The 16,529-nt window shown below is 42.1% G+C and overlaps 1 protein-coding gene across 2 annotated transcripts in view; it reads right to left on the bottom strand.

The window, feature by feature from the left end:
- Nucleotides 1–1,104: 1,104 nt before the first annotated feature.
- The window catches only part of LOC310659703 (transducin-like enhancer protein 1), a 74,807-nt gene continuing 59,382 nt past the window's right edge, over nucleotides 1,105–16,529 (bottom strand). For both annotated transcript variants that reach the window (XM_083403427.1, XM_083403426.1), the window contains exons 15-20: nucleotides 12,680–12,929; nucleotides 9,976–10,223; nucleotides 3,568–3,715; nucleotides 2,767–2,917; nucleotides 2,013–2,089; nucleotides 1,105–1,743 (exon numbers count right to left, since the gene is read on the bottom strand). In XM_083403427.1, the coding sequence (XP_083259553.1) occupies nucleotides 1,636–1,743; nucleotides 2,013–2,089; nucleotides 2,767–2,917; nucleotides 3,568–3,715; nucleotides 9,976–10,223; nucleotides 12,680–12,929 (982 nt within the window). In that variant the 3' untranslated portion in view covers nucleotides 1,105–1,635. The remainder of the gene's footprint in view (nucleotides 1,744–2,012; nucleotides 2,090–2,766; nucleotides 2,918–3,567; nucleotides 3,716–9,975; nucleotides 10,224–12,679; nucleotides 12,930–16,529) is intronic.

Consider the following 16,529-nt stretch of genomic DNA (forward strand, 5'->3'; position numbering starts at 1 on the left):
TAATGTTGGAGCCTTATACCCCAGAACCAAATGCTACATACCTGCTCATCCACGCATGTTCATATCTGATATGTGTCGATAGGTAGAAAACAATACTAATTTTAAAGGCCATCAAATGAGGCTATTGAGAATAGTTAACATTTTACATTCTGAAATCAGAGTTATATATATTAGGGCTACTACCATTCCATACTGCTATAAAATAGATTTGGTAGAATGAGCATATAAATTGAAAAGAAAACTAATGTCTGTTCAGGCACTAGATGCAAGAAAGGAAATCTGTTTCCAAATGGGAAGCTGTGTCTGTAGTTAAGCCAATGCTGTGTTGATTTGGCTTCCAGGTGACACTTTTGCATCAATGTCGAGAAGCTGGCCAATGCACCAGCAAGCAAACCAGTAGGCAAATGCCCAATGAAGCTAACCTTCAAAAGCATAAAGGATTCCTTCACTTCCTAAGACTGCAAACCTGTACCACTTTCATAAAAGCAGATAACCTGCACTTGGAAAATAATGTAATTCTTCCCTAAGCCCTTGACTCTCTTTCTTTCCTTGAAAGCAATGGAATGGCCCAGAAGGGGTTGCCTCGGGGTTCTTTTTTTTTTTGGGGGGGGGGGTTTGCTGCAAAGTAGCAAACTGCCATGGGATACGAACCACAAACTTGCTTACCATAGCATTTCAATCCTTAAACATTCACTTACAAACATTTTGAATAAATAATTCCTCAAAATTTAAAATGAGATTCTTTTCTGAATGTAAAAGTTATTGCTTTTCTGTTTTCTGCAGTACAAATGTGAATTCTGAATCCAATCTGTTTGAAGAAAACTGCTTTTAGTAAAATAAGCCTCAGAGCTCAGCACAGAGTGTTGTATCCAACTAAGTTTTACTCAAAGGAGATGTGCTGAAATTAATGGACTCAAATTTGTCATGCCTCTGAATTTCAATGGATCCTCTCTTGTTAGGACTAGTATTTGATGCACCCTAGAAAGACCTTATCAAATATTGCAAAAACTCTACTCTAGCTTGTTACAAAATTTAAACCATAAAATGATTTTTTTTTTAAAATGACTTAAGGGGCATTGGGGTAGAGAGAGAAAAAAGAGACCCTTTATTGATACTAAAGCCTTTACTGTATTAAACCAAATATATTTACAATTTATACAAATGTTTGATCTTCAACAAAAAATACAAAAACCCATATCCCAAGAGGCAAAACCAGGAAACAAGTTTATCCAAGATATCACTGCTCTACACAAGACAAGAATGCAGGTGGAATTGCAAGTGCTGAAACATAATCCCGCATATTCAAGCAATGAGCATGATTTTTATGAGGTCATAAAGGGGGGGGGGGAACCAACCCAAAGGCTTCAACAATCTTCAGCAGACTCTGCTTTTAAAATCCATCAAAACTATGCTACATTAATCCATTTTGCCTTCTTGCTTCACATCGATCCAGGAGGTGGATACCAAAAGGCTGCCTTCTGTTTAATACATGTTGAATAGCGTTGTGTGACATTGTGGAAATCAAGTTCTTCCTCTTTTTTCTTTTTTTTTAATTAAGAAAGGTAAAATCTTTCTATGTCTACACATTAAGAATGTTTTGGCCCAGTTCAACTCGTTATGTCTCCAACCAATTTCTCAGTAGATAACTTCATAGACAGTAGCTTTCTTGTCTCCAGAGCCGGTAACTATGTATTTATCATCCACGGAGATATCACAACTAAGTACAGAAGATGACTCTTTGGACTAGAAGAAAAAGAACAGAGTTATAGTATAAATGTATGCAGTATGAGTGTCGGTGTGTCCCTCTTGTTTATTCTTTTCTAGAACATACCAAGTTCTGGTTTAAAAAGTCATTTGTGTTAAGATACATGCACAGAACAGGATAACCCCTTGTCCACTTCCCTGACCTCTCTGGTCAAAGTGTGAGACACTGGTAATAATACCTTTGTTCTTACACCTCACCCACCACCACGAGGTTCAAATCCCTTTCACTGATATGCTGTTCTTCTTACCTGGAATATGCTTGCACCGTATGGGGTTCGCCAGGCATTTAGGAGGTTGTCTTTTCCAGTACTAACAAACCATTTGCCTGTAATGTGACCATCAATGAAAACACAGTCAAATAATTGACACTAACAGACAGACTTGCGTATTTTTTTTTCATATTCTCTTGTATCTAAAAGCACTTTTAGCATATGCCTAAAATGTTCCCCATGTTAACAGCTTTGCAGGTGGGGGCGGGGGGCAGGCTGTGAAAGATTGCACAAAGTCACTTTACAGAAAACCAGTATAGTAGCCTACTAAATTCAGCGGCCTGTCATTTTGACAAGCATTTGATGCATGGTTAACCAACACAGAGTGCCTGAAATCAGCCGCAGGGCATCCCCAAGCTCTCCTCATCCAGGACAAATCCACCTTTGTGGATTTTTATAAATGATTTAACTAAAAAGGCATAACTAGCTCAGTAAAGCAATGGGCTTCATTCAAAACTCTTGATTTCCAACATTCTATAGCCTCACAACCTAAGCAAACTATGGGCCACCAGCTGCGTATGAAAGCTGCTTTGATGATATTGCGACTTTATAGGCATGAGCTACCTCTCACTAACCTCCTGGGGGAGCTGGTAATAGGGTGTTACCTTTATTTTCCAGCTGTTAAACCAAAATAAATGAAAGCATTCAGGTGCCTTGCCCTAAGACTTTCAGCTCAGGTGTGATTGGCTTGTAGAAATGCTGGTAACTTTGAGCCGCTCTTCTTCCAACTTACCACAATAAGCAAACTTGAGTGACAGCACACAGCTCTCATGCAGATGAAGCTGGTATTTGTCTGGCTTATTTACATGCAGCACTTCCACATTACTGCTCTCCATTCCCACAGCCAGCCATTCACCAGTGGGGCAGTAGCCAAGGGAAAAAATCTTTAAGAGAGAGAGAAAGAACCCTTTATTTTTCTTGCAAATATTAGCAAGAAAGGAAGGAAACAAGAGACAATAAACTAGGGCTGCAATCATAAACCACCTACCTGGGAGTAAGACCCATTAAATTCAATAGGACTTATGTGTCCTTACTGTGCCATCACAAGTCATTTTGCATCTCTTTTAGAACAAGAAATCATTATTTGAGTCCAAATGGCAGCACTGGTTGTTTATTAAATAAGAAGGGTGCATGCTAATTTTGCATTATGGGAAGCAATGGCACACATGCTTTGTCAGTGTTCTGGGACATTTCCACCTCCTTTGCTTTCACCACCCCATCCCCGGCAAAAATGCCAAACTGCATTCTTAGCGGAGTCCAGTGTTTTAAGATACCGTTTTATTCCAAAGCTGTCGGATTACCCCAATGGATGCTTCATTAACAATAACAGCTTTGCTCCACAGTAAATGCTTTGGCTGAAAGCAGCCTGAGACTATACCAGAAGCCTATGTGAATAATAAAAGCAGATGTGGTGCTAATAATTTTGCTAGCATTAATACTCTGACTTCACTCTGAAGTTAATAACCAAGATAAGATGGAAGTTGTTCAGTACACCAGTCAGTGCCTGAAATTTGCAGTAAGGAATACTAGGCACCTGGGATGTGAAGTCATGCTGCTGTAGCTGCCGCCCTTCTCTCAAGTCCCAGGATCTCACAGTGTTGTCCAGGCCTCCCGTCCAGAGCTTGGTACCATCATTAGAAATGTCAATACAGCTGGCTCCATCTGTGTGGCCCTGGAATTGCCTGATAAAACAAACCAGATTGAATAATGATTTCCTGCCAGAACTCAAGGTAAACACTGTTGTGTTGTTAGTTTTGGACTCTCTCTGTGTGTCATCTCCTCCACATCACCTGATGTGTGTGGCAAGCAGCAACACTGCTCGCCCACCCCAACCTGACATAAAATACCACACTATACAAAAAACTATTTTGCAGGTGCCAAAGCACATGGAATGTGCCACTAATCGTCTAAACAGGAACTAAGTGAACATTAGCAGAGATTTTGGAAAAGGTAAGTTGACAGTTTGAAAAACTGAAATGTAGTTCACGATGACGACACCTGGAAATAAAAAAAACAACTTAACAGGCTCCTAGGCTAAACTCAAAATACAGAGGACAAATTGCCTCAACAGAGGCAGGCAGTTATTTATAGGCTTTGTTTAAGCTGTGAATCAAGAGCATAAAAAAAAAAATACTTCAGCTACATAAACACATGCAGGAAGGGATCCAGTAAACCTAATCTTTTTACTTGTGTTGGCTGAGCCTGCAAAATGATGCCCTTGGTAGCAAACAGGTCATGAGCAGCCATCATTATTCAACAATGTTTTACATTTTAAATCTCGGCATTTGGAAATCCCTACTCTTGGTAACAAAGAGTCAGCTCGAGCCTTCCTTAATCCCTAAACTGGAATGTTCTAAGGCGCCTGCCTGCCTTTTACCATCAGCAATTAGCTTCAGCTTCATGCTTTAAAAGCAAAAGAGGAAGGCGCAGAACGACTACCATGGGACACCCTATGAATCAACATGGCATGTCTGGAGTCGTTGGTCTGAAAATTCAAGGAGTTATCAGCTCGTGCTCTCCTTTTATTTTCTCTGTTTTTTACCAACACAAGCAAGGGCGAGAAGTGAACCACAACAAATTGGCAACCAATACTTATTGCTCAGGAAGCCTGGCAAGAACTAAGCTGCTCCAGTCACAAGGTCTGCAACAAGAGAGTAAGCAGAAGCTCTTTATTCCAGAAGCCCACATTAGGAAATTATGCTGCCTCCTTTGCTCAGGTAAATGACAGGTGAGCCAGTCTACCCCAAGCTTTCTCCATGTCTAGTATAGACATGTGGTTACTTAGAAAGCCCTGTGTGAGCTAGGACCTAAATATGCAGAGTGCTTGAACACTGTGGTGTCTTCTGTGAAATGCCCTCCCTTCAGAGGTGTAGTTGGGCACCCTCTCAAGAAAGGGATCGGTTCCCTTTCGTGGCAGTGCCACTTCTAGCTGAGACTTGCTGTGTGGCAACGCAAGAGAGCCTTTTTTATGGTGATGCCTTAGCTTTGGAGCTCTCTACCCTCTTGAGATACCACTGGCACTGTCCTTACTGAGATTCTGATGACAATTGAAGCTATTTGCCCAGACCTTTGTTGGGGTTCATAGAATCATAGAATCATAGAGTTGGAAGAGACCACAAGGGCCATCGAGTCCAACCCCCTGCCAAGCAGGAAACACCATCAGAGCACTCCTGACATATGGTTGTCAAGCCTCTGCTTAAAGTCCTCCAAAGAAGGAGACTCCACCACACTCCTTGGCAGCAAATTCCACTGTCGAACAGCTCTAACTGGGTTTAGTGCCAGGATGGACCTGGCTTTCTTAAATCATAATTTTATTACAGGGATGTGGAATGTGTGGCCTTACAGGGATTGGTGAACTATAACTCTCTTTTTTCTCAACCACAATGGCTATGCTAGATGGGGCTGATGGGCACTGGAGTCCAACAAGCTATGGGGGGCAACAGGTTCACCATCTTTGTTGTGCTGTGTTCATGAACTTGTATTTTAAACTGCAACCCTCTCTCTAGAACTGTCTTTACAATGAAGAGTAGCAAAAGTGTTTTAAAGATATAAATGTCCCTTTATGTGCTCATGCTTTTGCTGGTTGCTAGGCTGTAGGTTCAGGCTGGAAGTATCAGATCTGCTCTGGAGCTATAAGATGGACATTTTAACTGTGGTGTTTTAGCTGCTCCCATTGATTTCTGAATTAATCTGATGGTTTAGGTTTAGTTTTTATGATACATAACTTACACATGTGGTCCAATGAAAGGCAGGGTAGATTTTCAAAAGACATACATTGATACATACATAAAAATGCCCAGTTATTCTCTATCTAGAGCTCACCCTCCAACAATTACCTTGGATTATTGTCCAAGAAAGCTCCATCTATCTATCTTCTTTTGCATGAACTCAGCCAACTAACACAATATGATTGTGGTCCTATAGTGGCATTAGAGGTCAGTATGAAGGAAGTTAGTCATGATCTATGCGTGCCACTAACTTGGCACAGCACTTGCACACCTCTTCCTAGAAAGCGCAAGTACGTGTAAGACTGTTCAAACAACAGGGGATGTGAGCAGAAAGAACTACAAAGCCAGTCCTGGAAGTCATTTCAGACATTGCTTTTATCTCCATGCATCTTAAAAGTCAATTTTGCAAGGCTCATGTGTCTGACCATTCAAAAGTTAACTATATGGGAGTCTTGAACAGTGTGCTTTTCGGACCTCTTTTCTCTATTCTCAAAAGTAACATTTATAAAGTGATTGTGTAATGCTGTGATTTATCCTTCCAGCGAACAAGCCTCACTGTCTGACAACAACGTTCACTTACTGAAAAGGTCTGGTCCACTATGCAATTAGCACAGTAAAGAAGGACTAAAAACCAGTTGGTGCACAATTATGGATTGCGGAGAGAAAAGCTAAGACAAACAGAGATATCAAGAGCAAATGGGCTGCTCTTTAGACACAGGGCAGAATTCCTCTCATGGGCCACTCCACTACACCTCATGGATCACACACAAGCAGAAACTGCAATTAGGCATATAATTACCATCCAGGTAATATACACATTTTTTAAATAAAGAACATGAACTAACACTGAGTATATGTCTTAGCAAGGGAGTGCTTCGTTGCAGTTTTAGAAGCAAGATATTCAGCTGATCACAGTTTCCAGGAGTCAGGATTTAGGATTTCAGTACCCTGAAAAGCCCTTTGCCCTTTTCCATTACTAGCAAAAAGCAGGGCGGGGGGAGGAAATAAGTGGAGGCATGGAAAGCTGCTTGATTTGTATAAAGGCGAAAGCTGCTTGATTTGTATAAAGGCGACAGAGGTGGCAAGTTTTGGATTTACTTGAATTTTGAACTACCTTGCTGTAGAATTTTGACATTTTCTTTAAGTGCCATGTTCACACAGCCCAGTTCATAATTAAGATGACTCATTCAGCCTGTAAGTGCCCAGAAATGCTAAGTAGCCAAACTCTGATGCTTTAAATAGCCACTCATTAGTATCAAGACAGGTGCAAATGTCGGCTGTGCTTGCTGAGATTTATTGTGGGCTGCTGCCAATTGAGTTGAGATGTATGAAAAGTTGGTCTTGTGGTCCACCAAACACTGTCATATTATAAAGCTATTTTGAGCAGTTAAAAGTCACTGCCTTGCCAAGACATTCACATTGAGGTGTGCGTACACATTCATTCTTTAATCCTGAAGGCCTGAAAGGAAATTACTTATGTGGACATTATGTTAATCACAAGCCCTCCTTTCCAAACCTGGAAGTGTTAGAGACTTCGAAAAGAAAAGTCACTTAGCCTCTGGGGGGCTGGTGAGAGAAGGCTGATTAGCTGCCAAAAAATATACTAGGAAAAGAACACACAAGATTTGTGAGCTAATTTCTAATTTTTATTTATCTTTTAGTTAAATAGAAGATTTAAGAGCTGCCTTGTACCTATACTGTCAATAGCTTTGGGATAGCTCAACGTTAGTATAAGCATTAAACGGGTGTTGTTGTTGTTTTTAAAAATACTGGTTACTGGCGGCAAAAGGTACTTAATGCCAAGAGACAGAAGCTGCAAACCACCAAGTTTTGGTTAGCTGGCTTCTACCTACAGCAGAAATGCTGAGGCCCTTTTCAAAGATATCCAGCTGGACAGTGTAAGACTTATATCCTTGAATTCACACCGGAGGAACTGGAATAGTTTCTGAAAGAGTTCTGAAGTAGAAATGACCATGTTGAAAGATGGCTTGAGCTCAGCTATTAGCAGATGCCAGGAGCACACAGCTAACTGGAGCTACATGCATTCTTAAGGGATCAGAGCTATCAAAATGCATCCTTTTATTGACTAAAAAGGGTTTATTTCCTATAGCCAAAGTCAGTTCTTTAGTATATGTTTCCTACCTTGCTTAACTGGATTTTAAAAGGAGTCGTTTTAAATTCTCACCATATTCCATGATTATTATTTTTTAAATAGCAAAACAGAACACCAGGAATGTCTCAGTGATGCAGAGCAGAAATGTAGCTAGCTGGCAGGGCTGAAGCAGATGAGTGTTGTGGGTTGCCCTGAGGAATATGGAACAGGAAGTGGCATAATGTCCAGGAGGGGAACCAAGAAAGGATATGGGTAGTAGAGCAGTAAGTAGAAATAGGCAAAGGTATTTAGGTGCACCAGGCAGGTAGCTTAAAAAAGGTCAGATGGGAGGAATCCAATCCGAAAGAGCCCATTAGAAGACAACAAAAGTGATAAAGGAGCAGCCCATAATATGCATATAATAGAAATAGCGGAGAAATAGAGGGACAGGGAGTGCCATAATTTCACTATAACACTGTCAACTGTCCCTGATGGAAGCAAATTCAATTGGAAATTATTCACTCTCTCATTATTTGCAGACATACCAAAGGACTTTTTTTGTTCTTCGTTTCCCCTGATGCACGCTATGCCAAAAGCAATTGAGGGCAACCAGATAACCTGGAAATGAGCTATTAATATTCTGGCCATTCAGCATTTTCAGAGGGGTCTGCAGAGCACACCTGCTGTGCTTTGAGGAAGCAAAGATGGCAAGCAGCCAGTTTTGGGGTTTTTGTCTGTTTTTTTTTTTGAAAGCTAGAGATGTTGATTTGTGACTACATGTAAATAAACAACATTATCTAAATCTGAGCTAAGTGAGTGACTGCTGGAAACATGGAATCTCCCATGAGTTTGTATCCTGAATGTGACTGGTCATGCTACCACCGCACACATAACTAGGTTTTTTCCATGCTCTGGAAGAGCGGTTTGTGGAATGTAGGTATAGTGGAGGGGAAAAGGTACTGCACTGCACACTTGGCACTAAAACACAGAAGGATTTGAGGCCAAAGGTAATCTAAATTTTGCACCAAGAAATTCTCAATTCCCAACAAATTATGCAAATGAAGAAATGCTGCATACCATTTTTTCTAGTTTGCATAATTATTTTGATAGGCATGGGGAGCACTGAGCCCATTCCTCTGCTGTTGAGAATCTTGTTCAGGCATTTTTCAGGCTTCTGGGTTTCAGTGTGCATTATTCACACACTTTTGAGTATACACTCACAACCACAAGCGCTAGAATCTGGTTATGTAAGCAAACAAAAGAAAACCAAGGTTCCCTGGAGGCTGAATTCTCCATCCTTATCCAAAGCGTGCAGCTTTCCAGAGCTCTCATTGAATTGTAGAATATACACAACCCTGCAAAGGACAGCTTGAAAATACATGTATTTTGCTTCAGACACGTTTACAGATGAGGGGAAAGTGGTGAACTGATTCAGCAAGGAAAATGGCTAAGCATGTGTACGAACTTCTGAGCTAGGTGCAAAGGAAACAAGAAAGGAGGGCATCGCGACAGGACCCTTCCTGGCTTGCTAGTTGCCGTACAAAGGGAGATTCAGAAGCACAGCCTTCTGATTGCTGGAAGTAATTAGAATTTTATGTCTGCTGACCTCTGGAGTCATTGAGGGGGCAGCGGCATTTCTTCCATCTCTGCTGGCTGCCCTTTCCCCCAAACCACTTCTCTGGCTATGATAGGCTTCTGTAGCCACAATGGGTGTATTTGGTAGAGTTCTTGGCATTTGATGGCCTCAGGACATCTCTAAAGCACTAGTTCCTCCCTGAAAAGCTACAACTGCCCTATCTTATGAGCTCAGTTCAACTGAAATGGAACAGAATACAAGTGGTTGATGACGGTGGCAGTGACGGTGGGATCCAACAGAAGGAATGGGTCGAGCAACAGGAACAAGAAGAAGAACAAAACCCGATTTGTCTCTAAACCCAGACAATTCCATAGATCTCTTAGGAAAATCTTGCTGATTTGCCCCAATGGCCAGCCCACTCTGAACTGCTAATTTAGGCAATTTAGCACTTTCAGTCATGACAATGTAATACTGCTGCATGGTAACTGCACATACAAAAAGGGGGGGGGGGAATGGAAGGAAATTGGCTGAAAAGCAGCAACTAACCTGACCAATGTCTGATTGTGCAGATCCCAGACTGCAATGTTCCCATCGCTACAGCAGGAGAAGCAGACCTTGGAATCAGGGCTGATTGCCAGAGCATAGCAGGCAGGAGCCGAGGACGTCAACTCTGCTTTTATACGCGGAGTTGGAGCTGCCAGGTCCCAAATGGATAACGTGCTGGCTTCCCCGCCAACAATCAGGGTGCATCCGTCGGGGAGCAATTTACATGATCGAATGTAGTTATCTCTGTTCTGTGGAGGTACAAATCTCAATGACATTAATATACATTCTCTGCAATAAGGCCAATGATAATGTTTTCATCCGATAGCCAGACTTTAAGCACTGTAAGTTCTGAAGCTGAACCTCACTGGCCTGGCATGGACAATCATTCAAAGTTGCATTAGCTTCAGGGCTGAGCACTCTTCCTTTCACCCTGCACTGGCTTTGGCATGAAGGTCTTGTTTTGTATTAAGTCAGAGCTCCCTGTTATGTCCTAGCCAAGGAACTCTGACTTAATGTTGAGCTAACACAAACCAGGGTAATAAGCCAGGATCATGTCATCCTTCAGCTCAGAAGAACTCCAGCGTAATACAAAGCAGGATTTTCATGCTAAAGTTGACATACAATGGGTAGAAGGAGGAGCACTCAGCACCCACTTAATAAACCATGGTTTATGTAGCTCTGCACAATCATCTGAACAGGACATATAATTTCCAACCCACACATGTCACTGCCAGTCCTGCCTTCTACTGTTCACATCTAAGCAGAGACAGCAGTTAAGAAAATTCAGTGAATTTCTCTCTTGAAAGCATAGCTCTTTATATTGTTTTCAATATGAGCAATGGCAATTCTAGCATCTTATTGCACATTAAGTATCTCAAAAAGAACCTGATCCAAGATAAGTGTTTGTTTGTTTTCTAACAGTGTGGTGCAGTGCTAAAGAAATCACTTTGGACAAAATCAGTGTGCCCTCAGTGGTTACAGAAGCTCTCTTTGATAATTAATATCCCAAGTTCCTAAGAACACCTGTTGCTGAAAAGCTTGGGGTGGGGGACTCAAGGAATGGAAAACCCCAGGCTCCAGCTATTTCAGGTTTTAGTCCATAAATGCAGCAGTTGTCATTATGCTCATTTTCAGTAGTCACATTAAGAGTGGTAAAAATCCTGAAGCAGCCAAGAGGATAAAACTAGTAACAAATCATGCAGTGCTAGTAAGGAGAAAGCAATTATTTTTGTGTTTCTTTGTGCTACACTTCTCTTAATTCAACAGAGCCAAATTCTGTCATGGCAAGAGGCTGTTCTTTTCTGACATAGATATTTGGTGTCAGGTAACATTGTGGCAGTAGAAAAAGACACATTAAGGGCACAGTAAGTATAGGACTTGGCTTGAACACACCCATTAAAAACTACCATCAACATTACTGTTTTCATAGAGCTTCATGGAGTCAGGTTCAACTCTCTGGTTCTGTTAGCAGAAGCCCATGCAAAGACTCCCACTAGGGCTGTTTCCCCCTTCCCCTGTGCAACTCCCCCCCCCCCCCAAAAAAAAATCAGGAGAAGCTCCAGAACAGCATGCAAAGAGGAAGAACAGTCTTCAACCATGGAGCCTCCAACACAATAGTGTTCCAAAATGCACCTTGAGAGTAAGGCCTTTTAATAATATATTTATCAACCTTATGAAAGGTTTCTAAAATATTAATGATAAAAGTTAAGTATATGGTACAAATGCCACATTTGTTAAGCCACTCCATCACCATTTTACATCTGGCAAACAGTTCAGTGGTGTAGCGTGGGGGGTGCAGGGGGGGCCGGCCGCACCGGGCTCAACATCTGGGGGTTAGGGTTAGGGGGCGCAAATCCACGGGTTAGGGGGTGCAAATTACTTGCCTTGCCCCGGGTGCTGACAACCCACGCTACGCCACTGAAACAGTTCACCTAAGATCAGCCTGAGCAATCCTTAACACAATCAAAGTTAAACTCTGGATTTGCTGTCCCATAAGAGTTTCACTTCTTCACTGCCCGCTTTCTGGGGGTACAAAATTGTAAAGACTGCAAAATGGGTGCCCAAATCAACAAGGTAAAATGAAGCGGCTGTAGAAGATGGGCACTGGTTCTTGCAAGGCTTGAGAGCAAGAAACCAGTTCTATCTGCCATTGCCATGTAGAAGCAAAGCTGAGATGGGGAACCTTTCTTTGCCTGAAACTGCTTGCTCTTTGGGGCAAACTTCAGGGGGCTACCTGGGCAGGGCCAAAGGCCAGAGTGGATGAAACAATAAATGTAAATTTTATGTATGTTCAGTAGGCTTGTTTATACACCCACCCTTACCTCTCTGAGCTCCAACTAAGAAAGCAAGGTTCAGGGCCCAACAGTTAGTTGACCCTTGGCTTGGTTTCTCTGCAGCTCCATTGTTTAGCTTTTATTACTTGCTGTTTAAAACATTTAACTTTCATTTTTTACTTAGGGGTCCTTTTAGGGCAGTGGTTCTCAACCTGCGGGTCCCCAGATGTTGTTGGACTACAACTCCCACCATCCCTGAGCTCTGGCCTTGCTAGCTAGGAGTCATGGGAGTTGTAGTTCAACAACATCTGAGGACCCACAGGTTGAGAAAGGCTGTTTTAGGGGGTTCAGATGTTAGCCAATGACCTAGTTAAATTCACCAGGTTCCTATGTTTCAATACTGGACTTCAGTTTCTATAGGATAAACTTACCAGACAGTCCAGCTGAGAAACAGGACTCTTGTTGCCAGGCTGGCTGATATCCCAGACTTTGACACATCCCTTCCCACCAGTGTACACGTGCCTTGTTGGGTTGCTGATGGTGACAGCACACACCACTTCCCCGTGATTCAAGGTGTTGATCTGGCGAGCATGACGCGGTATTCCTGGTCCAATGAGAGCATCTGGGGGGAAAGGAACTGGCTGCATCTGACCATCTGCAGTAACGTGAAACGAGTATGCTCTGTTTGGGATGAAAAGAAGAAGGTGGGAGGGGAAGCCCCAGGTCACATAGCTGGCCTATTTCAGTTACTAAGTCATAACTGTGTACCAGTTCACACTTGCAAGCAGAGTAGATGTTGCGGAGCAGCTCAAAGAAAGCTCACCACTTGTGCAATGCCGGTGACGTGCCTTCTTTCCACACAACTGCCACCTGGCTTGGGAAATAGCCACGTGGGCACAGTTTTGATGCAATGTTGTATTTGCAAAGTGAAAATGTTATTTTTAGTTCCTTGCCTCCCGCAGCAATTCACACATATCAATTCCTGAGTGCAAAACGCAAATCAACATGAACAGATGCCTAAATTTATCTGGGGAAATGCTGTCATGACCTTCCAAGGTACAGCATCTGCCGGGCATGCAGAAGATCCCTGGGCTCAACCTCTGGCATCTCTAGGTAAGGCTGGGAATGTACCTTGCCTGAAGCCCTGGAGAGGCTCTGTCAGTCCGTGTAAACAACACTGAGCTAGATGGACCAGTGGTTTGAGGCAGTAGAAGGCGGCTTCCCATGCTCTTGTGATCAGATCGATTGAAGAATGGCTTCAGTGCTTAATGATTACTTATCGTGGCCCTACAACATCTCCCCTGCCCCCTGAAAAAGGTCCTTGGCCATTCAGTGATTCACAGCAGACACCAACACTAGATGATTTATAGGAAGGCATGGCTATTCAAGGGAGAGAGGGAGGAATCAATGCTTAGAGGCCCGAAGCACATCAAATGAACCAAGGGAAGTAAAATAGGAAATAAAGTGCTCTCCTCATCCACCTCATACTTTCACTTACTGCTAGTTACCCATTTGCTAGATTCTCTGTAGGGCTTAAAATATTGATTATGCAATTTAGTTAGTCTGCACTCCCTTTTTAAAATAAAACAGAAGAAACTCAGCCAGGGACCTGTCACCATCAACATATAACCGAAATTAGTTTCCCTCTCTCAACACGCTGCCCGGAGACTTTTGAACTACCTGGTCAAGTAAGACACATTGGCCCCATTCAGACCTAACAATTGCAGTTTAATCCATGGCCTATTAGACAGAAGGAGTGGTGGGCTATGCACTCCCTCCTCCACAGTGGCACTGAAGCTGGGCACATAAAAGGATGAGAAGAGAGGGAGTGAAGATAGAGTGCCTGAGCACAAATCTCATTCACAGTCTATGGTGTGTGGGGTCACACTAATAAACTATGGTTCATTAGACCAATATTGTTATATCGGAAGATCAACATGACCACATACCATTTTCACTATCCAGATATGCACAAGTTAGGAAGCTGTGGGATCACACTGATTACTACTTTGTATGGAGGTGAAATTACAAAAGGCTGCACCAGAATAAACCACAACTACAACTAGACGGAAAGATGGAAATAAACTAGAAGCTTAGAAGGAAACTCTTTTGGAAAGAAAATAGGATACAGTCTTGCTGTCTAAAAGGCAGTCTGGGATCTCTTGCATGAAAAATAATTTGGGAAGCAGTACCTCAAAGAACAAAAGAGCAGTGATATGAGCTGGAAAAAATGTAAGTGCTTTAATTTTCCATGTTCATTACTAATGATAAATAGATGCCAACTGAAAATTGAATGCTAGGCAAGCTTGAACAGTTTCAAAGTTTTTAGCTTTGCTTACTAAATAAAAGTAAAATAAACATGCTAAACTAGAGCACTCTCTAGGGCATCAGTAACTTTTCTAATGTGAACTGTACATGTTCCATGCAAAGAATACTATGCAAATTAGCCTAATTTGCACTGCAAATTTTTCTGGTTCAAAATTTCTCCAGAAAACCCACACCACTGTACAGAAGGACACTAACTTTTTAGGTCAGCTTACAATTGGCCAACGCCACTACGACTCTTATCCTATGCATGCTGACCTTTTACCTTTACCGTTCCATGCATGCTGTCTTGGAAGTTTCACTGTGTACAAGGATTACTATATAAAATGGCAAGCAGTAGAAAGGAGACTATATTTTTGAAAAGAAGCTTACAGTATGTTTGGATGTTAATGCTATACATCAGCACAGCAAGCATGATCCCCATGCTTCTAGCATTTGCATACATCATTAATGCCCAAAGTCAACCTCAGGATTTTAAAAGACAAGTAGCCTTTAACAAGGGCCAGGCTATTTAAAAAAAAGCTGTGGGCCTTACATTCTGTTAACATGTTGTCAGGTGGTAGAGGAGAAACAGGAAGCAGGTTGTCTAGAGGGAGTTCTTTCAATAGCAGCAGAATGGAAAACAAGAGTGTGTTCCTAAGAGGCTGATTTCTTTTTAAAAAACAGCAACCAATTCTATTCTAATTGTCATCAGCTTGTACAAAAATGCTATTTTCAGGAAAGACAGAACTAGCACACAAGGCTTTAAAACAAACCCAAACATAAGGCAACACACAACTTGCTCTGGGTATGAAATAATAGAGCACCAGTCAGCTGAGACACAGAAGGAGTTGCAGTTATTTGTTTGGGAGGGGAATGGAAATCTCCCCCCTACTAAGACGAGGATACACAGCAAGGACGCTGCATCCCATTTACAAAATAAATTCAATGTGACATCTCGATTTGTGTGCCTGAAAGAAGCAAGCTTTTCAGACTGAAGCTGAAAACTCTCCTGCTGTCAATATGAATCTGTGGCAGACGGTGCATTATCTGTACTCCTACACCAGAAATTTTCAATAGACTTATCTATCACAGATAAGGATATGCCATCAGAAAGTTGCTATGGGTAACTGAAGGCATCCCGCTGCCTTGGGGTGATCAGGCGTAGCGTCAGCCTCGTTTCAAAGGCAAATAATGAAAGGAGATCAGCCCAGCACCTAGGATTTTCAAAGTTTATCTTGTCTATTTATATAGTACGCACAGGCTAAGATGGAAGCTGCGTCCAGCAAAGAGAAAGAGAGAAAGAGAGGGGGTGGGAGTAGAACTAGGTATTATGGAGTATTGTTTTTAAATAAATACTAAGAAACATGGGCCAAACAATAACAGCCACTGGGTTATTGAACTGTTCAGGACACCAAAGGTCCTTAGCTTCATATTGCTGTTGGTTTTAGTTTTTTAACACCTGACATTTTGCAAGCATGCAATTTAAACAATCACAACAAATTATCCTGGTCCATTAGGGCAAGAGGGGCACTGCCCACCCTAAAGCCTCAAAGCCTCTCTGTTCTGTACTTTCATATTTGATACAGTACCTCACATTACAAGACACTCTGGACATGCTTCATCTCCTGTGCTGGCCAATCACATCTCTGGGCGGCACAGCCAATCACAATCACCTCTATGCCCCATTCCTGTCTCCAGGAGTGGAGAATTTCAATGGGAGTACCAGGGAACCCCTCTGAACCTCCATGTTGATTTTGTTTCTTGGGGAATTAACTCTCGTCAATCCGAGTCCCTCAGAAACACCCTGGAAGTGACCCAGTATTGGGGCAGAGCTAGCGGGAGCCTCCCCACCCAATCAGATGCATGTCTTTGCAAGCCTGTGTTCCATTCAATCCAATCCAAAATCAGGAGCAGGCTTGCCAGATATAAGACTTTTCATTTTGTTTTCCCCCTATTTATCAGTATTATGCTTAT

Source organism: Podarcis tiliguerta (assembly GCF_965153285.1).
Source record: "Podarcis tiliguerta genome assembly, chromosome: 11".
NCBI classification, from domain to species: domain Eukaryota; kingdom Metazoa; phylum Chordata; class Lepidosauria; order Squamata; family Lacertidae; genus Podarcis; species Podarcis tiliguerta.